The 27,703-nt window shown below is 44.8% G+C and overlaps 1 protein-coding gene across 1 annotated transcript; it reads left to right on the forward strand.

Moving 5' to 3' along the window:
• The first annotated feature begins 1,671 nt into the window (after positions 1–1,671).
• On the forward strand, positions 1,672–26,023 carry vps11 (VPS11 core subunit of CORVET and HOPS complexes). Its single transcript, XM_078426663.1, has 16 exons — positions 1,672–1,836; positions 3,872–4,020; positions 6,548–6,686; positions 7,245–7,408; positions 8,385–8,629; positions 10,648–10,849; positions 11,428–11,579; positions 12,587–12,773; positions 17,159–17,302; positions 18,261–18,458; positions 19,589–19,750; positions 20,591–20,730; positions 21,260–21,462; positions 23,059–23,230; positions 23,698–23,920; positions 24,351–26,023. Exons 1-16 carry the CDS (start codon positions 1,680–1,682, stop codon positions 24,510–24,512), a joined length of 2,799 nt encoding a protein of 932 aa, XP_078282789.1. The 5' UTR covers positions 1,672–1,679; the 3' UTR covers positions 24,513–26,023.
• Positions 26,024–27,703: the final 1,680 nt, after the last annotated feature.

The following is a 27,703-nucleotide window of genomic DNA, read 5'->3' on the forward strand; positions in this document are numbered from 1 at the left end:
TCTGTAAGTTTCAAATAGGTTCCCTCTTTCTCGTCTAAACTCCCAGTAGATGTAGCCTGCGCTTTCCAACCTTCCCACATAATGCTGCTGTAGGAGATGTGAAAGCCAAATTATGCGCGGCAAACTCCAATGAGTTGCAACGGTGACACCGCCTAGGTTATTATGAAATTGATATATATGTAGGTTGGGCGTGAGAGATAATTCATCCATTGTTGAAAGTCAGAATGCAGATACTGGAAATCTGATAGAAAAAGAATGTGTTGGAAATATCCATTCCCATGAGATCAGGCAACTTTCCTTCAGAATACGTTAACTCTCGAGAAGCAAGTGTGTTTCATTGTCATATGGATTGACAACGGAGCAATGAAATTCTTACTTGCAGAGGCGCGGCAGGCCTGTGAACACAATACTCATAAATAACTTATACTAACCAAACAAATTAATAACCCAATACTGATGCATAAAAGTCCGAAGTCCTTGGTGCAACTGCAGACAAGTCAATAGTTTAGTGTTCGAAAGCCACATGGTTGATGGGAAGACTGATGGTAAAACCCCGTATATTTTACACTGATTTGAGAGAGTGGGTAGATTCCAGGATTAATATTTCACTCGAAAGACAGGACCTCCAGCAAAGTGCATCCTTTCAGCATTGCACCGGCGTGCTAGCCCATGGCCCGGAGTATGTAGGTTTAATGTGCCTATCCTAGAATTAATGTTAAGTCGGTTTCTGGGCAGGTTATTGATATTGAATTCTCTAACTTCAAGTAACCCTTGTATTCCCTCTCCTTCCCTCCCCCGCCCTCGTACACTTGCCACTTTCCCCGTTTGTATCCCTTTGTTATCAATTCGTCCCCAGCCAACAATGGACCAATTCATATCTCTAGTTTCCCCCTCCCCTGTCTTCTCCCCATGAACCCTGAATTCTTTGCCGCAGAACGCTGTGGAGGCCAAGTCAGTGGATATTTTTACGGCAAAGATAGATTCTGGATTGGTAGGGGTGTCAGTGGTTTTGGAGAGAAAGCGGGCGAATGGGGTTGAGAGGGAAAGATAGATCAGTCATGATTGAATGGCGGAGTACACGTGACGGGCCAAATGGCCTAATTCTGCTCCTTGAACTTATGAACATCAGAAGACAAAAAGCTGGAGTAACTCAGTGGGTCGGGCAACATCTCTGGAGAAAAGGAATGGGTGATGTTTTGGGTCGAGACCCTTTTTCAGACTTTTATTTTCCTTTCCCTTGACCCACTGCAGCACTGTATCTATGTCTTGGGCAGGTGAGGTGTGATACCTGCGGACCTTTCACCGTCCGGCGTGGCCTGGAACGTGGCAACTCCATCAGCCTGACCGTGGGAGAAGACGGCAGGGGAAGAGAAAAGACATTCTGGCCTTCCATCACAGTGAGGAGGTGACTGGAGGAGACTCACTGTGATGGATGTTTCTTTTTGTTTGGTGTTGGTTTATGATTGTGTGTGTCATTGCTTATTTTTATTGCTCTTATTGTTAGACTGTGGGTAATCTTTCATTTCACTGCGCATTTATGTGTATGTGACAAATAAAATGGACTACTTGCAATAGTCAATATTGTAATACAATAGTACCGTGCGCGGCCCCTTTAAGAGGGCGAGGTCATGTGACACAGCCGGGCCTGGTCACGTGCGCCGGTCATGTGATGGGGCAAGATGGCGGCCTTTCTTCAATGGAGACGCTTCGTGTTTTTCGACAAGGAGCTGCTGAACCAGCCGGTGCCGCCGCCGCCGGCGGAGCGGGAGTTCCGCTGCCCGGGGGACGCGGCCTTCAGCGTCTGCACGAGTGGCAGAGGCAGCCTGGTGCTGGGAGATATCCTTCACTTCAGCGGCCGGCTCATCCCCGACCGGGCCTCCCTGTCCCCCGTCTCCATCCCCTGTGTCCCCCCGTCCCCTGCCCCCCATCCCCTGTGTCCCCTCCCCGTGTCCCCCGTCCCCTGTGCCCCCCCCCCCGTCCCCTGTGGTCCCCCGTTCCCTGGTCCCTGACCCCCCGTCCCCTGTGTCCCCCCCCCGTCCCCTGGTCCCGTCCCGTGTCCCCCATCCCCTGGTTTCCTCCCTGCCCCCCCAATCCCCTGTGTCCCCCCTGTCCCCGTCCCCTGGTTTCCCCCCCTGCCCCCCCCCGTCCCCTGCCCCCCCATCCCCTGCCCCCCATCCCCTGTGTCCCCCCCCCCCGTCCCCTGCCCCCCATCCCCTGTGTCCCCCCTGTCCCCGTCCCCTGGTTTCCCCCCTGCCTCCCCCCCCCCGTCCCCTGCCCCTCCCCCCCGTCCCCTGCCCCGCCCCCCCATCCCCTGCCCCCCCCATCCCCTGCGTCCCCCCCCCATCCCCTTGTCCCCGTCCCCTGGTTTCCCCCCCCGTCCCCTGCCCCCCCATCCCCTGTGTGTCTCCGTCCCCTGGTTTCCCCCTGCCCCCCCCCCCCATCCTCTGTGTCCCCCTTGCCCCCGTCCCCTGCCCCCCCATCCCCTGTGTCCCCCCTGTCCCCGTCCCCTGGTTTCCCCCCCGTCCCCTGCCCCCCCCCATCCCCTGCCCCCCCCCCCCATCCCCTGCCCCCCCCCCCCATCCCCTGCCCCCCCTATCCCCTGTGTCCCCCATCCCTTGGTTTCTCCCTGTGTGTCCCAGCTTCACCGGCCGGGCGCCGGCCGTCCCCGCATCCCCGCCCGCCAACCTGCAATCCCCGTATCCCGCTCCCCGTCCCCTATCACCCCGCTTCACCGGCCGGGCCTGCGTCCCCGCAGTCCGACACCCCGCCTCCTTCACCGGCCGCCATCCCGTATCCTGCTCCCCGTCCCCGGCGGCCATCGTCCCCCGCATCCCGCGGCGGAGTTTCCGAGTCCCTGAATCCCGGCGACGATCACCATGCGATTCTGCCTCTTGTTACTGAATCCTGTCTTTGTAACTCCGGCAATCGGAAGCCCCGTTGCCCCAATATTCCTCTCTCTGGCGTCACATTTCATTATTTCACAGCCTTTTTTCTTAATCATCTCTGGACTTTGTCCCTTTGGCTAACTCCCCTCACTTGTTGGAACTGCAGGTGCAAGTTTAGGCAAAACGACATTAAGTACTGGAGTAACTCATCGGGTCAGGTAGCATCTCTGGCGAACATGGATAGGTGACATTTCAGGTCAGGATCCTTCTTCAGATTGATTCCCTCTCACCTGTGTCCACCTATGACTTGTGGGGCTTTGACCCGCCTGTGCCTCTTTTCCAGCTTTCCACTGCACCTGTGCCAATCCATGTTCTCCAGAGATGTTGCCTGACCGAAAATGCTGGAGTAACTCAGACTGAAGAAGGGTCTCAACCCGAAACATCACCCATTCCTTCTCTCCAGAGATGCTGCCTGACCCACTGAGTTACTCCAGCATTTTGTGTCTACCTTCGATTTAAACCAGCATCTGCAGTTTCCTACACGTGTTGCCTGACCTGCTGAGTTATTCCAGTACTTTTGTGTCTTTTTATTTAACTCGCCTGGCTTCTTCTCCCATACTTTCAACACCATCCCTCCAAAAACAACATGAGGGTGTCACTCCATCTTCGCTTCAACATTAATGCTCGACGCACTGAGTCTGCTATGTGAAGCATTTTATTCACATCACAAGCATTGCTGTTGGGTTTTAATCGCAGTGATCTTAATTGCTGTTGATGTATGAAAGCACCTTCATGATTTTTGTGGGGTGATGGCTTGGACCAGTTTGAAAAGATTATTTTCCTGTATCAGCATTAAAATTTCAGGCACATGTTGGATTAGTTTTTATTTTGATACTATCTTTGTGATGATTGTCTCCTTCATCTGTTCCCTTCCCATTACATATGAGTTTTCCTAAGAATGACTTACTTCCTTAACATTAGAATACATATCGAAGGGAATATTTGGTTCCTGACACGGACGTTGCAATTCAGTTCCTTCCAGGCTTATAAACTTCGAGTTACACATTTGTTTCAACTGAAACAGCACAGTATTCTTGTGTCAGTGGGAGAGGATGAACCAGGAATTAATCCTCTGGTAAGTAACTTAAACTAGTTAGCCAACAAGGCTGATACTGAATGGCTCACTCCTGTGAAAGTAATATTGAATAGCCACAAGCAAGTTTCAAAATAGTCATTGAGTAAAGGAAATGAAACAATGGTTCAATATACCTCAAAGTAAACTATTTAAAATAAAGCCTATAACATTTTCTGTTGTACCTTTCAATTTGCCAAGTCCAGCATTTATTGTCTATTCCTAATTGCCCTCGAGAGGGTTGGCTGCTAAACATGGATCTGTTGTTCACAAGGTGAGGGCTGTCTTATTGTTCAGTTTAGTTTATTGTCACGTGTATAGAGGTACAGTGAAAAGCTTTTTGTTGCGTGCTGAAGAAAAGAATACATGATTACAATCCTTTTACAGTGTATAGATACATGATAAGTGAATAACGTTTAGTGCAAGGTAAAGCCAGCAAAGTCCGGACAAGGATAGTCCTGGGGACATCAAAGAGGTAGATAGTAGTTCAGCACTGCTCTCTGGTTGTGGTAGGATGATTCAGTTGTCTGATAACAGCTGTGAAGAAACTGTCCCTGAATCTGGTGGTGTGCATTTTCACACGTCTATACCTTTTGCCTGAGGGGAGAAGAGGGATTGGCAGGGTGCGACTGGTCCTTGATCAGGGTTCAACCCAGGCACTGTGGCTCTAGTGTACTGGTATACTTATTGAGAATAGCCATCTAAAAGAGAATTACAGTTATATAGCCCTTTAAAATAAGTTCTCCATAATGTTATTTTTTTTAAAGGACACAGCAACACAAATGAATGAAAATAAAAAGAAACTGCACATGCTTGAAATCTAAAACGAAAACAGTTGACACTGGAAACACTTTTCAACCTCCAATTCACAGATGATGCTTAACTTGTGTGCTTCCAATATTTTCTGGTTTTATTTCAGATTTCCAACATACACAGTTTTTCTGATTTTCAATTACTATTGAATTGTCTGCCACTTGTTTCAGGAATGCTACTTTTGAAACGGCTCCTCTGATGAGGTTTATGTTTTAAACAAATAAAAGAGAAGAAGTATAACATAGCAAAGAAGAGTGGGTAGCCAGAGGATTGGGACTCTTTTAAAGAGCAACAGAAGATAACTAAAAAGGCAACACGGGGAGAAAAGATGAGGTACGAGGGTAAGCTAGCCAATAATATAAAGGAGGATAGTAAAAGGTTTTTTAGGTATGTGAAGAGGAAAAAAATAGTCAAGGCAAATGTGGGTCCCTTGAAGACAGAAGCAGGGGAATTTATTATGGGGAACAAGGAAATGGCAGACGAGTTGAACCGGTACTTTGGATCTGTCTTCACTAAGGAAGATACAAACAATCTCCCAGATGTTCTAGTGGCCAGAGATCCTAGGGCGACGGAGGAACTGAAGGAAATCCACGTTAGGCAGGAAATGGTGTTGGGTAGATTGATGGGACGGAAGGCTGATAAATCCCCAGGGCATGATGGTCTGCATCTCAGGGTACTTAAGGAGGTGGCTCTAGAAATTGTGGACGCATTGGTAATCATTTTACAATGTTCTATGGATTGGAGGGTAGCTAATGTTATCCCACTTTTTAAGAAAGGAGGGAGAGCGAAAACGGGAAATTATAGACCAGTTAGTCTGACGTCAGTGGTGGGGAAGATGCTGGAGTCAATTATAAAAGACGAAATTGCGGTGCATTTGGATAGCAGTAACAGGATCGTTCTGAGTCAGAATGGATTTACGAAGGGGAAATCGAGCTTGACTAATCTTCTGGAATTTTTTGAGGATGTAACTAGGAAAATTGACAGGGGAGAGCGGGTGGATGTGGTGTACCTCGACTTTCAGAAAGCCTTCGACAAGGTCCCACATAGGAGATTAGTGGGCAAAATTAGAGCACATGGTATGGGGGGTAAGGTACTGACATGGATAGAAAATTGGTTGACAGACAGAAGGCAAAGAGTGGAGATAAATGGGTCCCTTTCAGAATGGCAGGCAGTGACTAGTGGGGTACCGCAAGGCTCGGTGCTGGGACCGCAGCTATTTACAATATACATTAATGACTTGGATGAAGGGATTAAAAGTACCATTAGCAAATTTGCAGATACAAAGCTGGGTGGTAGTGTGAACTATGAGGAAGATGCTATGAGGTTGCAGGGTGACTTGGACAGGTTGTGTGAGTGGGCAGATGCATGACAGATGCAATTTAATGGGGTTTCAGAAGCAGATGGGCTGTGGAAAGGTGGAAGTTTAACATTGAGTTTATAATCATTCTTAGTTCTAGAGGATGTGGAGTCAAAGGATCAGCTCAGTCTGAAATGGAACACGAGTTGTCAAACTCACCCTATGGCTGAGGGCAGTGTTGATACAGCAGTGTAGTTCTAACTAGCAGTTGGATTCATGGAATTTGTGCTTTGAGATCTTGTGTTCTTCAAAACAATTTGAATTTACAAAGGCTGCCAATTAAAGCTGATAACAAGTAAATTGGCCAAATAAACCAGTAGTTCTTGCATCTATTTTCTTTTATGTTTCTTTACCCTGCAGGTGAAGGTCTGGAATCTGGAGAAGCGAGATGGCAGTGGAAATCCTCTGTGCACCAGGATCTTTTCCGCAATTCCAGGAAATAAGCCCACAGAAGTCTCATGCCTCACTGTCCACGAAAACCTCAACCACATGGCGATTGGTAATTATTATAACCAGAAACAGAATTGACCCATTGTGCCTAGGCCATCTAATTAACACTGGCCTGTGACGTTCTGTATTACGTTGGATGTAATTCCATGAGTCCATCTGCTCACCAAGGCATCACTTGTCATTATCCATCAATATCACTTACAAATTTGAAAATTTCTTTAAGTTTGCCTTTTCTAAAGCCACAATGTGTTATTGCATAAGATGACACATATGTACAACACCCAAACATTTTCACACCTTATGCTTCCATATTTCTAGTCTCCCTCTCCCCTGACTCTCAGTCTAAAGAAGGATCTCGACCCGAATAGTCACCTATTCCTCCTTTCCAGAGATGGTGCCTGACTTGTTGAGTTACTCCAGCATTTTGTGTCTATCTTCGGTGTAAACCAGCATCTGCAGTTTCTTCCTGCACACCCAAACAGACCATTTGGCCAAACTGACTGATATTTGGGTTTACGCTCAATATAAACTATTATTGATCAAATCCAAATAGATGCATTTAGGGAAAGATGGATGCTGTTTACCTTTGCCAAGCTGTTTTCTGCAGGATTCACCGATGGCAGTGTTGTCCTGAAGAAAGGAGACATCACCCGCGACAGGCACAGCAAGACTGACGTTATAGCAGAAGGAACTTATCCCATCACTGGCCTGGGGTTCCAACAGTCCGGTAAACAGACCCATCTGTTCGTGGTTACTACAGAAAATGTAAAGGTAGGTCAGATTTGGTTTGTTTCAGTTGTGTAGATGAAAAATGTAGAATAATGCATTTGCTGTTTATTTTGGTGAACATGAGCGTCCTTCCTATTTCACCACATATCAGAGCTCAATTGAAACTATTTTCAATCATCCTACATGAGTCTGGTCTATGGGTTGGTAAGATATATGCAAACAAAATGACGGTGAGAGGGACTGACATGTAAATTGGTGAATGAATTAACGAATGTATTATGTGGTATGGAAGAAGACAAGCCATTCAGGTTTAGATTGATCCCTTTCTTTGTCAGGTTCACAAGAACATTAGTGAGGTATCGATATCCACCAGACTTTCAAAGAGCTCATTGGTGTCTCTGTGCCGAGTATTTACCCAGACCCCATTACTGGAAAGATCTCTTCCCTCTCCCCTGACTCACAATCTGAAGAAGGGTCACGACCCCAAACGTCACCCATTCCTTCTCTCCAGCGATACTACCCGAGTTATTCCAGCATTTTGTGTCTTATCTTCACTGGAAAGATGTTGTGTGACATATCAGTAAATTAGTTTAGTTAAGGTTTAGTTAAGGTTCAAACACTGCTGTGCTGCTATAGTATCTCCCACCAGGTACTCATCATGAGTGAACAGTCATCAGTTTGCAGCTTGTGGATGTTGTTATGTAGAAATCAAACTGAAGCACATCCATATCCCTCTATTCTGCTGACCCTGAATCTCAAACTGACAGCTTGGTTTCATTAGTTCTAGGACCAGAATTAGGCCATTCGGCCCATCAAGTCTACTCCGCCATTCAATCATGGCTGATCTATCTTACCCTCTCAACCCCATTCTCCTGCCTTCTCCCTGTAGCCCATAATCAACTGCTGCATTTCCTGCAATGCAAATATTTGTCTTTAAAATGCTTTGGGTCAAACTGAGGTTGTGAAAGTATTGTAGAGGAGCAAGTGTTACATGATCTGTCTCTGTATTTACTTTCAGTCATACAATGTTTCAGTGAAAGATTTTCCCGCGATGGAGCTGGATAACCATGGCTGCAGCCTGCACTGTTCTGCCCTGTGCGACCCCACACAGGACAACCAGCTGATCGTTGCAGGAGACGACTGTGTGTATCTCTACCAGCCTGATGAGCGCGGGCCTTGCTTTGCCTTTGAGGGGCAGAAGCAGATTGTTCACTGGTATCGTGGCTATCTCATCATTGTCTCAAAGGACAAGAAACCATCAAAGTATGCAAGTAGTTTTGTGTCCATACTGGGGGTTATTGTTGGATTGGACACAGTCAGCAATGTACTTTAAAAAAATCAATTTATCTTAAGAATCAACTTAAGAATTTATGGGCGGCAGGGTGGTGCAGCGGTAGAGTTGCTGCCTTACAGCCCCAGAGACCTGGGTTCAATCCTGACTACAGGTGTTTGTATGATGTTTGTACATTCTCCCTGTGACCGCAAGGGTTTTCTCCGGGATCTCCGGTTTCCTTCCCCACTCCAAAGGTGTACGTATTTGTAGGCTTTGGTAAAATTGTAAATTGTCCCTAGTGTGTGTGTGTGTGTGTGTAGATTTGTGTTAATGTGCAGGGATCGCTGTTCGGCATGGACTCAGTGGGCCGACAAGCCTGTTTCTGTGCTGTATCTCTTAACTAAACTAATGTGCAGGGATCGCTGTTCGGCATGGACTCAGTGGGCCGACGAGCCTGTTTCTGTGCTGTATCTCTTAACTAAACTAATTTAGGATGATATACACGATGATGAAATGAGCAGAAATAAGGAAGAGTAGATTCACACCAGAGAAACAGTGATAGACTTTGGAAAGACAGGAAAAAGGCAGTTTTAGTTTAGTTTAATTAGTTTAGTTTAGTTTATTGTCACATGTACCGAGGTACAGTGAAAAGCTTTTGTTGCATGCTAACCAGTCAGCAGAAAGAATACATGATTACAATCGAGCCATTCACAGTGTTACAGATACCTGATAAGGGAATAATGTTTAGTGTAAGAGCATTTTCAACAAATGTACATAAATTCTTAAAGAGCAACGGCTTGATAAAAAAGAGTGCAGGATCTCCAGTTTGTAAAGAGAGGAATTGAATATATAAGCAAAACATTCATGCTGGAATTTTTAACTAAGTTGGCGGCACGGTGGCGCAGCGGTAGAGTTGCTGCTTTAAAGCAAATGCAGCGCCGGAGACTCAGGTTCGATCCTGACTACGGGCGCCGTCTGTACGGAGTTTGTACGTTCTCCCCGTGAGTGTAGGATAGTGTTAATAGTGTTAGTGTGCGGGAATCGCTGGGCGGCGCGGACTTGGTGGGCCGAAAAGGCCTGTTTCTGTGCTGTATCTGAAATATGAATATGAAAACTGATTATCAGGGTCAATTCACAGCTTCATGTGTTGGGCAATATGTAATGGATTTAGAAAGGACACTGAAGAGTTTACTGAGGATAAGGAAATTTAATTGAAAGTTCGGAACAGTTAGAGTTGTTCTCTAATAGGGAACAGAATAGTTTTGCAATGGAGAGTGATAGGCTAGAAATCCCCCCCCCCCCCCGAAAAACTTGGTTCATTCACCAGAGAACAAAGGTTTAAAATCACTGTCCAACATCTAAAGGGAAGATTAGAAATCTTTTCATTGAGACTGGTCAGGTTGCAGAATGCTTTACCTGAATCGGCAGTGGAAGTTAACTCTCAATAATGATGGTTAATTGAGGATGCAGAAATATTTGGCTGTTGGACAAAAACAGGTGATAAAATAAATGCAATATTTGTTTTCAAGTAGAGCGTGCATTTACAACAGATCATGTGTTTTCTATACTGTACGTTCCTCTGCTTCTGGAGAATTAGAAATGGATCCAATCACAAGTGTAGCCAAGTGAAGAACATCGCATCAGTTCCAGGATAAATACTCCTTGTGTAAAATTAAAGTTCCCTCTATACTGTCCCAGGACACATTCAAAGTGTGCTCTCTCTGCATTGGATCCTCCCGAGGCAACTGCAACATGGGTACAACAAAGTTCTGACCAAATGATAACTCCATTTATGTGTGAAAACATGTTCCCAATCACCCTGGTCTGAAGAAGGGTCTCGACCCGAAACGTCACCCATTCCTTCTCTCCTGAGATGCTGCCTGACCTGCTGAGTTACTCCAGCATTTTGTGAAATAAATACCTTTAAAATGAAATTGCTCTGTTTACATGATGGTGTGAATCCCAAACTGCCCTTTCTGTCTCTCAATGCCCAGTGCTTCTTTTCCAGGACTGATTTTGTTTCTGGTAATGGGCAGTCTTCAGAGAAGCAGATACTGACCATCTACGACCTGGACAATAAGTTCATTGCGTACACGGCAGCATTCGATGACATTGTTGATGTGCTGGCAGAGTGGGGCTCGCTCTATGTGCTGTCTAGTGATCGGAAGATCAGTATCCTGCAGGAAAAGGACACACAGACAAAACTGGAGGTACTTGTGTTACAGCATGCATGTGGTCAGTGGCAGACAAACAGAAATGATGAGCAAAACGTTATAATCTCAACCCACTTGCATTTGGGGGTTGGCACACTGCACTGTCGGAGTCGAGATCCTTTGATTGTGCTATTAAACTGGGCCTCTGATATGCATAGTGCTTTATCAAGAATGTTAAGCTTGGAATTCTGGAAGAAAGCATGAAGGCATAAAATACTTGGAGGATGTCTGTAACTGAAATAATGCCATTGACAATAATGGGAAAATGTAGTGTTCAGATGGAAGCACATCCAGCCCCCTCTGATGTTCTGCTGATCCTGAATCCCACACTGACATTTCAGTTTCAGAAGTTCTAGGATCAGAATCAGGCCATTTGGCCCATCAAGTTTACTCTGCCTTTCAATCATGGCTGATCTATCTTTCCCTCACAACCCCATTCTCCTGCCTTCTCCCCATAACCACTGACACCGTTACTAATCAAGTCTCCTTTCTCCTAAAATCCATCCACCTACCTTGCAACTTTAAAAATATTTTTTATGTTTAACAATTGACAATGAACCTTTCCTGTTTGACAGATGTTGTTTAAGAAGAATCTGTTTGTTATGGCAATCAACCTGGCAAAGAGCCAACATGTGGATAATGACGGGTTGGCAGAGATCTTTCGACAGTATGGTGACCACCTGTACGTCAAAGGGGATCACGATGGGGCCATCCAGCAGTACATCCGGTATGTGCCTGGGCTTTCTGGGGAATCACCTGGCACTCTTCAAATCCTTGCAGGATGGGGGCTGCTCTGTGATCCACAAATACAATGTACATCTGCAGCACCTCGTTCACAGTCTTTAAATGTAGACCATTATCGACACAGAACTACTGACGCAACTCCTAGTCAGAAACCTAAACGAGTAAGAACTCTTGCTTGAAATGAACTCTGGGCACATCACGTAGTTCTTGCTAAAGCGATTCTGAGATTCAGGCAAGATCAAATCCAGTTTTGATGCTCTTCAATGTGTTGCCAGTAGATGGAAACTATCTTTTGAAATTAAACCATGTGATGAACGTAAGAGGAGGTCATGCCTTGGTCAAGTTGCTACAGGGCAGAGAGTACATATGAAGAAGCACTCCAGGTCCAGGAGGATTGGGTTGGTGAGATTTCATGACCTGCGTCCCAATTTGCTTGTGGGAATAGTCTGTCTGCCCATTTTTGATCTATGGTGTTCCCAGTTCAGCCTTTAGACCAAGTGAGTCGGTACACTTTGGTTCCCAGCTCTATCTCTTCCTGCTTAACTTGAGGCCTCCACCTCACCACATCCTTGGCCCCTCTGTCAGCCAAATACAACTCTGCCCTTGCCCTCCAGGGGAAATATTTAATCATTTAGTCACATTATTAGGTTATGAGCATGAATAGGTTATGAACAACCTACTGCACGTTAATATGTTATGAGCATAAGAAAATAACTGCAGATGCTGGTACAAATCGATTTATTCACAAAATGCTGGAGTAACTCAGCAGGTCAGGCAGCATCTCGGGAGAGAAGGAATGGGTGACGTTTCGGGTCGAGACCCTTCTTCAGTCTGAAGAAGGGTCTCGACCTGAAACGTCACCCATTCCTTCTCTCCCGAGATGCTGCCTGACCTGCTGAGTTACTCCAGCATTTTGTGAATATGTTATGAGCAACCTACTATGTTTCAGATTGACTGTTCCAGCAGTAAACCTCTTCCCACTGTCCACAGGACTATAGGGAAGTTGGAGCCATCCTATGTGATACGGAAATTTTTGGATGCACAGCGAATCCACAACCTAACTGCATATCTGCAAGCCTTGCACCGGCAGTCACTGGCCAACGAGGACCATACAACTCTTCTCCTTAACTGTTACACCAAACTGAAGGATAGCTCCAAACTTGAGGAGTTCATTAAGGTAACCATCTTTCTCCTTCCCCATTCTTGTTAATCCCAGGCCAGAATATCTCAATCCATTTACTCTTAATTGTGTCATTCAAATGCTCAGAATTTCATGAAATCAAGTTGCAACCTTGTACGTATGTTGAAGGTTTAAGCACCAGTCTCGGGCTTAGCACAGAGGAACTGCTGAAGGAATAGTATCACATTGCACTGACTGTTTATCGGTGGCACTTATGCCCTCTCTACCATCCTCTGAAAAATTATCCATGAGCTGCTGAAAAGTCACATGACTAATTTTTAAGCATGTTTCTTGTTCGGGCAGCTTGACATTAACTTTCATGGTTTGAAAGTGCTGAGTGAGAACAATAAAAAGAAAGAAATAGCGGAAAGAATTGACCATTTGGCCCATTCACCCTGGCCTGGCTTCTGATTTTCTGCATCGACACCATGTATTGCCCTATCCCCATATCCCTTGACTCGTCAAATGTACAAACATCTATCAATCTCAGTTTTGTTCAATGACACAGCCTTCATATCCTGTGGGATGAAGAATTCACCACTCTTTAGTTTACTTTATATTTTACTTTAGAGATACAGCGTGGAAACGAGCCCTTCGGCCCACCGAGTCCGCGCTGATGAGCGATCATTGTGTACACTAGCACTATCCTACACAATAGGGACAATTTACACTTTACAGTAGCCAATTAACCTACACACCTGTACGTGTTTGGAGTGTGAGAGGAAACCGGAGCACCTGGAGAAAACCCTCGCGGTCACAGGGAAAACATACAAACTCCATACAGACAGCACCTGTGGGATGGAACCCGGGTGTCTGGTGCTGTAATGCTGCAATTCTACCGCTGAGCCACTGTGCCACTCTGGTGAGTGGAGATTTGAGCGAAGAATTCCCTCCATATTTCAGATCAAAATGATTTATCCCTTTGTTTTGAAATTGCAAAACATAATTCTAGAATACTTAGCTAAGGGAAATACCTGTATCTTTCTGATAAAGGCCAGTTAGATTGACTAACTGTCAATGACATTGCCTTTCATTCATATAAACTGTAAAGAATAGAGACCCAACTATCTAATCACTCTTCATGCAATAGACCCACTACCACAAGAACGTCCAATAAAACTTCATTACTATTCCCGTATATATTTATTTTAAAGTAAGGAGACAGAAAATGAATATAGAAAACCAGGTTTCATCTCACCAAGGCCCAGTATACCAGATGCTCCTCGACTTACGATGCTTCGACTTACGATGTTTCGACTTTACGATGGTGCAAAATTGATACACATTCAGTAGAAACCGTATTTTGAACTTTGATCTTTTCTCGGGCTAGCGATATGCGTTTTCGACTTACGATATTTTCGATTTACGCTGGGTTTATCGGAACATAACCCCATTGTAAGTCGAGGAGCACCTGTAATTATAATACAACTTATTTAATCTCGTACTCAAATTGTTTTAATATTAAGGCCAACATGCCATTTTTGTTTTTAACTACCAGCTGAAGCTGAATGTTAAGTGTCAGCGACTTGCATACAAGGGCATCAATCCTCACTTGAACGTTAACACTTCCCAATCTCTCACCATTGTAAAAGTACTCGCCATTTTTGATGTTGCCATCAGCAACATCAGAAATGTTGCATTTGATCGGCTCATTCACATCATTGATATAGATTGCGAATAGTTGGGGCCCAAACACCAATCTCTACGGTACCCACTAGTCGCAACTACCAACCCAAGCAGGGTACGTTTATTCCCCTTCTTTGATCAACCCTCAATCCACACATATATTATCCTCAATTCTAGATGCTCTAACCTTGTTCTGTAAATCCTGAGTGAAATTGTTAACTTCAAAATCACAGATCACATCCCCCTCCATCTATTGCACTGGATACATCCTTGAGAACTCCAGTTGACTGGTCAGATCTCGTTTGTAAATCGATGATAACTTCTGCTCAATCATATTATTATGTTCTAGGTGAATTGATATCACATTTCTTATTATAGATTCCAACATTTCCCAACTAACCAATAACTAATATCAGGCTAACAGCTTGACAGTTCTGTGTTTTCCTATACCTCCTTTCTTAAATAATGGAATCACATATGCTGCAATCATCCTCCAATCTGCAGGAACTATTCCCGAATCTATAAGATGTTCCGAGTCATTATTTTCATAACCACTGCTCTCAGACCCTGTGTCGTAAATGGTCAAGTCTTTATAAGTTTTCAGATTCATCAACGCAAGTATTATTTCTTTACTAACATAATTTTCTTTCACTTCCTTCCTTGAAATATTTCTAAATGTGAGAGTGGATGTTGTCTGTTGGAAATCCCTGGTGTCCTGGTCACCTTTTGACTTTCATCAAACACTATTTTGTAAAGACAGATTGTCCAGTTATTACTGAATTTATTTATGGGATCTTGCTTCCAACAGATCACCATTGTTCTATCAACATTGAAACTAAGTGGCATTCAGAGTGCAAAAGTATTTTGATTACAGACCCTGATCTTTGTCAGTGATGTTTCATATACCTGATGCAAATTTTTTTTTAAGTCACTGTAAGGGGTTTCTGCGCCGAGCTTTCGCCCGACCTAAGGTCCCCGTGCCTTGCTCTGATCCCTTGACCAGGCCGCGCACACTGGTTCCCCGTGAGTGGTTCGACCCACTCACCCCCTACGGTTCTAGACACTGGACTTAGATGCAGGAGCGTTGATAGTGCAGAAAAAAACTCAACCAGACCAGATTTGAAGACCAGGGTTTAAATGGAAAAGGCTTTTATTGAACGCTTGGGACTATTGTCCATGAATACGTAGACACAGTTCCAAAAGACATATGCACCACTACACGAATACTTAGACACAGTTCTAAATGACATATGCATGACTGTAAGATGGGGAACGTACGACACATCGCAAACTTGACCAACACATATTCCTTTACACACCCACGTTTATTCAAACCACCCTCCCCTCTACACTAAACTATGTCCAGGATATGCAGGATCGGGGTACATGCTCACCATGGGGCTATTACTGGGGTTACTGGCTGTTCGTGCTGCTTCTCCGCTGCTTTCCGTGAGGGTCGTGCTTGTCCCCTGAGTTTCTTCCTTCCGTTTCTTGCGTTCCTTGCAGGTTTTCTTGCAGTATTTCTTCTCGAGTTGCGTGCCGGTTCCTCTCTCTTGCACTTCGCTTCTTCTTGCCTGTCTTTTCTTCCTCCTGCATCCGTTTGACTTGAGTTTAAAACCCAAAAGTCGTGGTCAGTTATACTATTCTGACCCGTCCTATCTCCCGCCAGATCTTATCATATCATATCATATATATACAGCCGGAAACAGGCCTTTTCGGCCCTCCAAGTCCGTGCCGCCCAGTGATCCCCGTACATTAACACTATCCTACACCCACTAGGGACAATTTTTACATTTACCCAGCCAATTAACCTACATACCTGTACGTCTTTGGAGTGTGGGAGGAAACCGAAGATCTCGGAGAAAACCCACGCAGGTCACGGGGAGAACGTACAAACTCCTTACAGTGCAGCACCCGTAGTCAGGATCGAACCTGAGTCTCCGGCGCTGCATTCGCTGTAAAGCAGCAACTCTACCGCTGCGCTACCGTGCCTTGGATCTCTTTGTTTAAAAGATATGTATGAGTTTTCTCTCTGATCTGCGCTTATGTCCGGGGGTACCGGGGATGGCCAGACGGTGTTAATTGGTATTTCGTTGCGAGGTGATGGGTTTAACTGGTTTCCCATCACCTACCAGGTAGTTTTCTATGGGCTATTGTGCCCCCTTAATGAGATTAACTGTGTAGGTCGGCTTGGGGCATTGTGAGTATGCTGATGTCAGCGCCCCAGTGTCTGGACTTCGACCTGGTTTCGCAGGTTTCTGCATGGCCAATACCCATCCATTGTTCTGGCCGTGGCTTTGCAGAAACCTAAGGTTTTTGCTCTTGTGGCTGGTCACGAGGTCCTGCGGCCATTTTAGGACCCACAGATTGTGACATCCCTTGGTAAACTGACCACAGCCTTTCTCCGCTATCAGCCCCAGTCTCCCGTTTAAAATGTCCAAACTGCAGCTCTTTGGTTTGGTGTTGATTGCAGAATGAGGGAAAACTTCTCAAATCTTACATCACTAACAAGTGATACTGTGTTTTAAGTAAATGTATACTGTATAAAATATTAATAACTTAATTATTGTATTTCCCAAATATATGGATCTGGTAATGTAGGAATCCTGAATCTGTGAGCATTTGAATTTTGAATATTTGGACTAAATGTCCTCTACTATTTTGAGCAGTTGTGAAAAGTTATAATTTTTGAAAGCAATGCATTGGGAGAATTGACCTTTAATGGTTGATCTTTTCTGAATCTCCATTCATGGCAGACCAGTGAGAGTGAGGTGCATTTTGACATTGAAACCGCCATCAAAGTCCTGCGTCAAGCTGGTTACTTCAATCATGCCGTCTATCTCGCCGATAAGCACTTCCATCATGAGTGGTATCTCAAAATCCAGCTCGAGGATATCAAGGTAACCCTTCTTCAATGTTTAACTGCTTTTACTGAAAATGAAGCTGACTGACTATTAACTAATGCTCAAGGGAATTAATGTGTTTTTTTGTTGTTGAATTCTGCTTAATGCTTCGATGCTATTTCTGTTGTCTCCCAAAATCAGTGTGTTTAATCTGAGGCCTAACATTGGAATGAGACTTTGCCCAGCTGGGCTTACTTTTGCTGGGCTGTTTAGTGTTCTTTATAGTCTCACTCATCTCTCTGTGAGGGGCAGGGCACTATGTTAACGCTGGAGGGCTGTTGTGTTTTCATGCAGGAGTCACTGGGCTGGTATCAGGAGCTAAACATTAGTTCTGAAAATATTGTACTGAAGGAAGTAGGTACACAACCTTTAGGGCTTTGCAAGTTGTAAGGTATAAACCTTTGGCTGTTTACTGTACTAATTTGCCATTTCTTCATTTACCAGGCTTCTTTTAGGTTAGACTACATACTCTATCACTCTTTGTTCACTCCACACTGGGTAGTCTTGCTATACGTCTATCCATCTCATGTTATTTTGTCACCCACTCTTTTTCTCCAGACATGCTGCCTGACCCGCTGAGTTACTCCAGCACTTTGTGTCTATCTTCGGTATAAACCAGCGTCAGCAGTTTCTTCCTACACATCATGTTATTTTATTCACAAAGTGCTGGAGTAACTCAGCAGGTCAGGCAGCATCTCGGGAGAGAAGGAATGGGTGACGTTTCGGGTCGAGACCCTTCTTCAGACTGATGTTCCCTTGAAAAATCCACCTAATTAATTCTTCCAGTTCTCATTTATAAACACCACCTGGACTTCAACTTTTCATGACTCCATATTTGCAATCTATGCATTGATAAATTCCATCTTGGCATCTGAGTTGCTCCACCTTCCTTGTGCTCTGTGTTCATCTCCATGAAGATCTGAATCCCAGTTGGGTTTGTTACCTGTATTTGCAGAACTACCAACAAGCCCTCTATTACATTGGAAAGCTGCCCTTTGACCAAGCAGAAAGGAACATGAAGAAGTATGGGAAAACACTGATGCATCACGTTCCCAATGAGACCACTGAGCTGTTGAAGATTCTCTGCACGGACTACCGACCAAGCAATGAGCCCCTACCAGAGAGAGAATCTGGCAGCAGATATGAGTGCAAGGTAAGGCACTGACAGTCTCCTCTCACCATCCATCATTTTTATACTATTATTATGCACTCGTTCATTTGGCCCCTCGTACCCAAGGCAAATCTTTAGATTGTACTGGACCAAGTGGACCTGTTGGGCCCAAACCTCTCCTGCATTGGTGCAGCACCCTGTCCTCCCCCCCCCCCCCATCCCCTCTCTCCTCAACCCCCCTCATTCTCCCTTCTCCCCCCCTCCCCCTCCCCTCCTTTTAAACAAAAATGTGAATAACTTTAAAAATATAACATCGATTTCAATAAAACTACTTGCATTATATATATGGTATGTAGGTTAATTGACTGGGTAAATGTAAAAATTGTCCCTAGTGGGTGTAGGATAGTGTTAATGTACGGGGATCGCTGGGCGGCGCGGACTTGATGGGCCGAAAAGGCCTGTTTCCGCGCTGTATATATATGATATGATATGATATGATTATCACTAAAGTGACAATGGTGAGTCAGGTGGGCCTAAAATTGTCGTGCTATCGTGTACCGTTGTGGCTGAAGTTCAGTCACAAACAAGATAACAAACAAGAGTTTTAGTATATAGATAATCAATTCCTATCCCCTGCATCTTTTTCCCTCTTTGCACGTTAATTCATCTCCCTTTCAAAAGTGCTATTGAATCTCCTTCCACTGTCCTTTTGGAGAAGGTATTCTGATTCATAACGTTGTGTAAAGAGAAAAACTAATATTTTCATCTACCCTGGTTCTTTCACAATTCTCAAGTGGCTGAGATATATGCCAGTGGAAGCAATTTCTCAATATTTATACTTATGGAAATATCTCAGTTAGAACAGCTCTGTATTAAATCTTTGTATTAATTCCCACTAACCTTTCCTGCCTTACGAGATAACTCTAGTTTCTCCAATGTTCTTGTGCCAGGCTAGGAAATCTCATAATTATAGAGTCCTAGTCATTTTATCTCATCTGCATTCTTCCAAGATTTTGATGTTCTTCCTAATGTACTGTCCATAATTGGTCATTGTAATCCCACTGAGGCCTTTTCTAATTTCTAAAGATTTTAGTATATTTGTAAATCTATACCTACTTTCTAAATTGGTTTTGTATAATCGCTTTGCCTTACATTTTTTTATTTTATTGTAGGCAAATTCGGAGGAGTTTATTCCAATTTTTGCCAACAACTCTCGTGAGCTGAAGTTGTTTCTGGAGCACATGATCCAGGTGCAGGACAACTCTCCACAGGGGGTGTACGACACGTTGCTTGAACTCCGGCTGCAAGACTGGGCCCATGAGGAGGATGTCAAGGTCAGAAATGCTCCCCTTTATACAAAGCCACGTTTTGTTGTTTGCTGGCAAAGAATGCGATTCCTTCCTTCATCTTTCTTCTCCTTGTACCCACATGCACAGCATAAGTTGCTCTTGATTCCTTCCCTAATAAAATACTCAACTTCATCTCAGTGCATCCCCAAAAACACTTCCAAGAGGTCTTTACATTTCTACCAACAATTTTCTTGGGAACTGAAGGTAGAAACATTCCATTTATTGGGGACATGCCCTGCTTTCTATCCCCTCATTTGGTTTAGTTTAGTTTGGAGATACAGCGCGGAAACATACCCTTAGGCCCACCGGGTCCGCGCCGACCAGCGATCCCCTCACATTAACACTATCCTACACACACTCGGGACAATTTTTACATTTACCAAACCAATTAACCTACAAACCTGTACGTCTTTGGAGTGTGGGAGGAAACCGAAGATCTCTGAGAAAACCCACGGGGAGAACGTACAAACTCCGTTACAGACAGCACCCATAGTCAGGATCAAACCCGGGTCTCCGGTGTTGCATTCGCTGTAAGGCAGCAACTCTACTCTACCGTGACTGTTCACGAACTTTGTCCCATCATTGCTGACGTGGATGGTTCCTTGGTTGCCAACCATGGCCCAGTTCATCAGCGATTGTTTTGTAATCTGCCACTGAACGTTTTGGATCACTGCAGCAGTCCCAGGGATGATGCGGTTGTTGGAGAGAGTGTACCGATAGTGAACGTGCACACAATTTGTAAAGTTGCTTCTGTTTGCCATCATGCTTGTTCTGTATTAAATTTCATGCTTGTTCTGTATTGATTTCATTACACTTCCCTATCAGGCAAAGAAACAACTGCAGGCAGATGCAATGAGCCTGTTGAAGAGTGGACTATTTAAAACAGTTTTTGACAAGGCTCTGGTACTGTGTCAGATGCACAATTTCAAAGATGGTGTTCTGTACCTCTATGAGCAAGGGCGACTGTGAGTAAAGTTTGAAATTGTTTTGCTCTGAATATTTGACATCTAATTTATTATGAAGTTGTTTTCTGTTGTTTTAATACGGTACAATTTTCGGTAGAGGCTGATTGGGACCAAGTATTTGTGGAGGTTTTAGACAGATAAGAAATAAGAATTTAAGAGGCCACTGCTCTTGGGTAGACACAAGATGCTGGAGTAACTCAGCGGGTCAGGCAGCATCTCTGGAGAGAAGGAATGGGTGATGTTTCGGGTCGATGTCAGGGGAGGGGGCGGGTGCTGCCCGAGATGCTGCCTGACCCGCTGAGTTACTCCAGCATTTTGTGTCTACCAGTCTGGGAAATGCCTCTTTGCCCTTTTTGGGGTCTTCAGTGTTATTTCGGCATATTACTAGTGGCTAAATTTCCAAGAGGCTTCCTACTTTTACCAAATGCACTTTGATTGTTTGTGTGTGCATGTATGTGTGTGTGTGTGTTGTGTTTTAGTTGGTTTATGACCTCGCCATTCCTCACTGTAAACTGGGTCTCTGCTCCAGGTACCAGCAGATCATGCACTATCACATGCAGAATAACGAGTACGCCAAGGTGATTGAGACCTGTGAGCGGTACGGTGAGCAGGAAGCCTGCCTGTGGGAACAAGCGCTCGGGTATTTTGCTCGAAAGGAGGAGGATTGTAAAGAATACATCATGAGCGTGCTGAGGCACATCGACAGGAACAACCTCATGCCCCCTTTGCTGGGTAAGGGTTTTAGTTTTAATTGAGATACAGCACGGAAACGGGCCTTTCAGCCCACCGAGTCCGCGCTGACCAGCGATCCCCGCACCAGGGCCGCACGGTGGCGCAGTGGTAGAGTTGCTGCCTTACAGCGAATGCAGCGCCAGAGACTCCGGTTCGATCCTGACTAAGGGCGCCGTCTGTATGGAGTTTGTACGTTCTCCCCGTGACCTGCGTGGGTTTTCTCCGAGATCTTCGGTTTCCTCCCACACTCCAAAGACGTACAGGTATGTAGGTTAATTGGCTGGGTAAATGTAAAAATTGTCCCTAGTGTGTGTAGGATAGTGTTAGTGTGCAGGGATCGCTGGGCGGCATGAACCCAGTGGGCCGAAGGGCCTGTTTCCACGCTGTATCTCTAAATCTAAAAAAATCTTAACATTTATATAATAACATGCCTCTTGATTTCTCTCGACAATGTGCACCATCTCACACATGGAGTGATACAACGTGGAAACAGGCCCTTTGGATCAACAATGCCCACACCGACCAACATGTCCCATCTACACTAGTCCCACCAGCCTGCGTTTGGCTCGTATTCCTCTAAACCTGTGCTATCCATGTACCTATTTAAATGTTTCTTAAAAGCTGCAATAGTACCTGTGTCAACTACCTCCTCCGGCAGTTCGTTCCATACACCCACTACCCTTTGTGTAAATAAAAAAGTTATCCCTCAGATTTCTATGAAATCTTTCCCCCCTCACCTTAAACCTAGTTCTCCTGTTTAGTTTTAACCTGGTTCTCGATTCCCCTGCTCTGGGCAAGAGACTCTTTGCGTTTACCCAGTCTATTTCTCGCATGATTTTGTACATCTCTTCCAGATCACCCCTCATCCTCCTGCGCTTCAAGGAATAGAGTTCGAGCCTGCTTATCCCATCCCCTTTAGCTCAGGCCCTCGAGACCTGGCAACATTCTCGTAAATCTTCTCTCCACTTGCCCACATTAAATTCTATATTTTTATCTATTCAGTCAACCTGTCTATATCCTACTGCAGAGTACAACTTTCATCGCACCAGAGTACAACTCTCACACCTACAATGCTTGACGTTGCAATCCAGCCCATTGCTGTTTCGCTGACTCAATGGAAATGGCTCCAGGCCCAATCCCCCTGCAATTTTCTCATCTTTTTTTTTCTTCAAAATGTATCTACTTCATTTTATAGAGCTTTTTAGTTCGGTTTAGCGATGCAGCATGGAAACAAGCCCTTCGGCCCACTGAGTCCATGCTGTCCAGCGATCACCTCGTACACTAGCACTATCCTACACACACTAGGATCAATGTATAACTTTACCGAAGCCACTTAACCTACGAACCTGTACGTCTTTGGAGTGTGGGGGGAAACCGAAGCACCCGGAGAAAACATGCACGATTGGGGAGAACGGACAAACTCCGTACAGACAACACACGTAGTCAAGATCAAACCCGGGTCCCTGGCGCTGTAAATTTGCAACTCTACCGCAGCGCCAACGTGCCATCATTTGGCTATTCTGCATTACCGATGTGAAGAGATTCTGTTTTGACTGTTTGCTAGTTTGAAACATTCCCCCCACTATCTTTGTGCAGTTGTGCAGACGCTGGCTCATAACTCCACAGCCACGCTCTCGGTCATTAAGGATTACCTCGTTAACAAACTGCAACAGGAGAGTGACCATATTGCAGAGGACGAGCGGAGGATCAAACAGTACCGAGAGGAAACCAAGAAGATCCGAGAGGAGATTGAAGAACTCGAGACCAGGTAAATGAAAATTTAACATGTGGAACATCGCACCCTTTCCAATGTTTAAGGCAAAACCTATTTGTTCATTCAACTGCATATGATGGAGCATCTGACCAAATCAAAATTAGAGTTAAATAGATCCAAACATCCCAAAATGTATGTGCCCTTAACGTATTCCCTAATATTTTGCATTGCTGTTTCACAGACTGTTGTTCATTAATTCTACTGTATACTTTTGGCTGTGTTGTGTCTAAATAACAGACGTATGTTGGTGATCTACACCCTCCCTCCCCCAACTATTAAAGTTCCACTTCTCTATTGCTTTTGCACACCTAATTATTGTGTACACTCTTAATGTGTGTACACAATTCTTTCCCCATACATTGTTTAAACACGTACCAATATAATCTTCAAGTTTTTGTTTTTATCAGCAGTACACTCTGTCTGATGTGGGAGTCACTGGGTTTATCTTTCTGCGTTCACAGTGCCAAGACCTTCCAGAAGTCCAAGTGCAGCATATGCAACAGTCCCCTAGAACTTCCCTCTGTCCACTTCCTGTGTGGCCATTCTTTCCACCAGCATTGCTTTGAGAGTTACGCAGAACATGAATCAGAGTGCCCGACCTGCATGCCAGAAAACCGTAAAGTCATGGACATGATTCGAGCACAAGAGCAGAAACAGGATCTTCATGATAAGTTCCAGCACCAGGTAAGAGGAATGTATCACTTGATGGAAGACAGACACAAAATACTGGAGTAACTCAGTGGGACAGGGAACATCTCTCGAGAGAAGGAATGGGTGACTTTGTCCCGTCCTCTCCCCTGACATCAGTCTGAAGAAGGGTCTTGACCCGAAACGTCACCCATTCCTTCTCTCCAGAGATGCTGCCTGACTCGCTGAGTTACTCCAGCATTGTATGTCTACCTTGGGAACTCTGGCTTCTGCTCTGTTCCTTGGCGAGTGCTGGTGTTACATCCCAACCCACTCAGCAGCAGTCAGACTCCAACCAGCATTTGCCGGGTTATCTGACAGTACACTGGTGGAGCCTTTACCCTCAATTGTGTTTGACAGATCCGTCTACATTGTTTTGCCTACATCTATTTATAAGAAAACTAACATTCTGGTGTTTGATTCCCAGTTGAAGTGTTCAAAGGATGGATTCTCGGTCATCGCCGACTATTTTGGCCGTGGAGTCTTCAATAAGTTGACGTTAATCACAGACCCGTTTCCGGGGAGAGTTGCGAACATTGACGCTGGACTGCAGAGAGACTTGTTGATGCACTCCAAGGGAACGGCTTAGATGGACCCGAAGACCCACCATCAAATTCTTTTGTTTGCACCCAACTTCTGCTGTTGTATTAAAGTTGCAATAAGTTGACTCCATGACAAGCGGCTGCAGAGATGAGATGGACGTGAGTGGACTTGCAGAGTGTTCGTGCAGGTTCCGTGCATGTTGATAGTTTCAGTGCCATTGCAGTGGCAGTATCCAGAGGGACTGGAGCGTGAGATTCCTGAGGTCAACCTGTATCCTTGCTGGTTCATGCAGTGACATTTCCTGCCATGTCATTGCTTTACTCTTCCAAGCACAATGGGGTGGAGGTACCAAAAGCAGCTTTTCCTTTGGCTCACCCGAGATTAACAGAGATTCATTAACTTGGGCTGTGACAGATGTTGAGCCACAGAGTGGGATCCGACAGTGGGTAGTGGGCATGTAAGTAACCAAGCAGATGTGCCTGTAGTTTGACTAGGGAGAGAGTAATTCTGCTCTGCCTTGCATCTGCAGAACTTCATTGAACCTCCTTACTTGCACTGCTTATATCATGTAGTTCAGGCCCAAGTAAGGTCGAATTACACTACACGTTGTTCAACTACTGCGGCCTAACTAAGACTGTTTCCTCATTGTAGCATTCATCGAGCCTTGAGTTTGACTTTTCTAAATATTATCTCCAGTTTTGGGATGTGCTGCCAGGCCCAGAAGCCGATGTTGAAACAGCAGGGTACTGACCTCAGCGATGTGGTTTACGCGTGTACTCTTCTGCATTTGTCTTCTGGAGTAGCCCAGGTACAAAATGGCCAGCAGCAAAATGCTGTTTGTTCTGTGTGTAACAGCTCCATATCTCACTGAACTTTGCAGTCAATAAACATTGTGACATAAGTTACATTTACCTTCTCTGCAACCTCATGTTCCTAGTTGTAATGTGTCGTTTTCTCTAGTTGTATACACTGTTTTGTTCTCAGTAAACAAATGATAAATATAAAGATTATTATTACTAAAAATACCTGGCTTGTTTTCGAAAGAAAATACTTTCAGTCTGTTATTGCCATGTAATTTTCCTTATTTGTCCTAAGTTTGGCGATAAATCCTCTCCTTTTTCCTGTCTCCTGTTTCACAAACTGCAGCTATCTTGTATCCAGCTTTACCGGCTGATGTGCAATGTTAGAATCATCTGGGGTCGGGTTTTTGAGCTATGGGTTGCACTTAAAAGGCCCTTAATACAGGTTTCTTTTTACATGCCTTTTGAATCACCATGGCAATTGACTGGAAGTCCTTAAGATTATGATTCCAAATTATTGCACCGTGCTTCCAGTGCACAATTTTTGCAGTTTTCTCCAACCAGGCAAAGTAAAGGTACAGGATCTCGTACAGGTACAGGATCTAGTACAGGTGGGATCCAAATTCCCCCTGGCCGAGCAAAAGGTTTAGGGTGGTGGAAGTATCTGTGAATTGGCCCATTGCTTCTCCCCGCATCAGTTCATCTACTGGAAATGCCTGGCTGTTGCTGCCTTATACCTTGTGGTGAAAATCAAGAGTGAAGATGTTTGTCATTTGCTGCGGCATTTTGTCACATAAATAACAACCTGCTTTTATGATTCGTGAATTTATGTTTTTTGTGTGTGTGTGTCAGCTTCACATGATGAATGGTACATCCATCCTTGTTCTGAAGATGAGTCCTGACCTGAAATGTCACCTATCTATGTTTCTGCTCTTGGGCTCGAATCATGTCCATGACTTTATGGTTTTCTGGCATGCAGGTCGGGCACTCTGAGTCATGTTCTGGCTAACTTTCAAAGCCTTGGTATAAACCAGCATCTGCAGTTCCTTCCGACACACGTGGTAAATATAGGTCCCTTACAGACAGAAGCAAGGGAATTTTAACTGAGAAATAAATAAATGGTAGAGAAAAGATTAAACAAAACTTAAGAATCCATCTTCACTGAAGACAAAAAAAAACAATCCTGAAAACCAAGTGCCCACCCAGTGCAATGAGGAAATTAAATAAAGTATTGGTGAAGCAATACCACAAATGAAGTTAATAATTCTTGAAAAGTTCAATCCTAAACCCTGTCTCCTTGAAATGGGCCTGGGGTTTTCAGGATTCTGTGGGGATATCGCATTTCCTCAAGCAAACATTGAGTACATCCTTAAATCTTTTTCTCAGACTACCTGCTGATCCCTTCCCATGACAAAGCCGGGGAAGGTGTCTGGTGACATGCAACTTGGCCAGCTCAATAGCTCAGTGTAATTAGGACTTCTGCTTTTGGGGATGTTTGCTTCTCCTTTCAGTGCCTTTGGAAGATTTTGCAGTGACAATGTAGGTAGCTATTCATTGCAGTGTGGACAATGTGGGTAGCTCCATTGCACCAAGAAACAATGGATCGCTCTGCAAACCCCTCCACAGATGCTGCCTGACTCCACTGATGTTGCTGCCTGTATAAAATTATGAGAGCAATAGATCAGTCTCTTGCCCCCAAATCACCTTGAGCCTCGACAATGAAGCTTGTGAAGCCAAGTGAAAATGTAACTTCCAAACGATCAACTCGTCCATGCTCGAAAGCCCCTCCTGCCCTACCAGTGGCAGAGTCTGCAGAACCTTCACAATGTACCCTAGACGTCTCGAAACCTACAGAAATGGAATTGAAGCAAATCATCCCTGACTTCAAGTGACTGCCCAAGAAGAGACAACACCATCTTACATAACCTGCAGAATCTCAGCATGCATGGTATTAAACATTTATAGAGGTGTATAAATTCATGAGAGGAATAGATCGGGTTGATCCACAGAGTCTCTTACCTAGAGTAGGAATGGAGGACATAGGTTTAAGGTGAAGGGGAAAAGATTTCATAGGAATCTGAGGGGTGACTTTTTCCACACAAAGGGTGGTGGGTGTATGGAACAAGCTGCCAGAGGAGGTAGTTGAAGCTGTTTAAGAAACAGACAGGTACATGGATAGGACAGGTTTGGAGGGATATGGACCAAAGGTGGGACTAGTGTAGCTGGGTCATAGAAACATAGAAAATAGGTGCAGGAGTAGGCCATTCGGCCCTTCGAGCCTGCACCGCCATTCAATATGATCATGGCTGATCATTCAGCTCAGTAGCCTGTACCTGCCTTCTCTCCATACCCCCTGATCCCTTTAGCCACAAGGGCCACATCTAACTCCCTCTTAAATATAGCCAATGAACTGGCCTCAACTACCTTCTGTGGCAGA

This window comes from Rhinoraja longicauda, chromosome 32 (genome assembly GCF_053455715.1).
Source record: "Rhinoraja longicauda isolate Sanriku21f chromosome 32, sRhiLon1.1, whole genome shotgun sequence".
Lineage (NCBI taxonomy): Eukaryota > Metazoa > Chordata > Chondrichthyes > Rajiformes > Arhynchobatidae > Rhinoraja > Rhinoraja longicauda.

What these genes read in the sequence shown, in the direction of transcription:
- vps11 (XM_078426663.1), top strand. Translation starts at nt 1,680, where the DNA reads ATGGCGGCCTTTCTTCAATGGAGACGCTTCGTGTTTTTCGACAAGGAG. An exon ending in AGGCAGCCTGGTGCTGGGAG is followed by an intron (nt 1,837 to 3,871) that starts ATATCCTTCACT and finishes ACATTAGAATAC; the next exon opens with ATATCGAAGGGAATATTTGG. An exon ending in AAGGACAAGAAACCATCAAA is followed by an intron (nt 8,630 to 10,647) that starts GTATGCAAGTAG and finishes CTTCTTTTCCAG; the next exon opens with GACTGATTTTGTTTCTGGTA.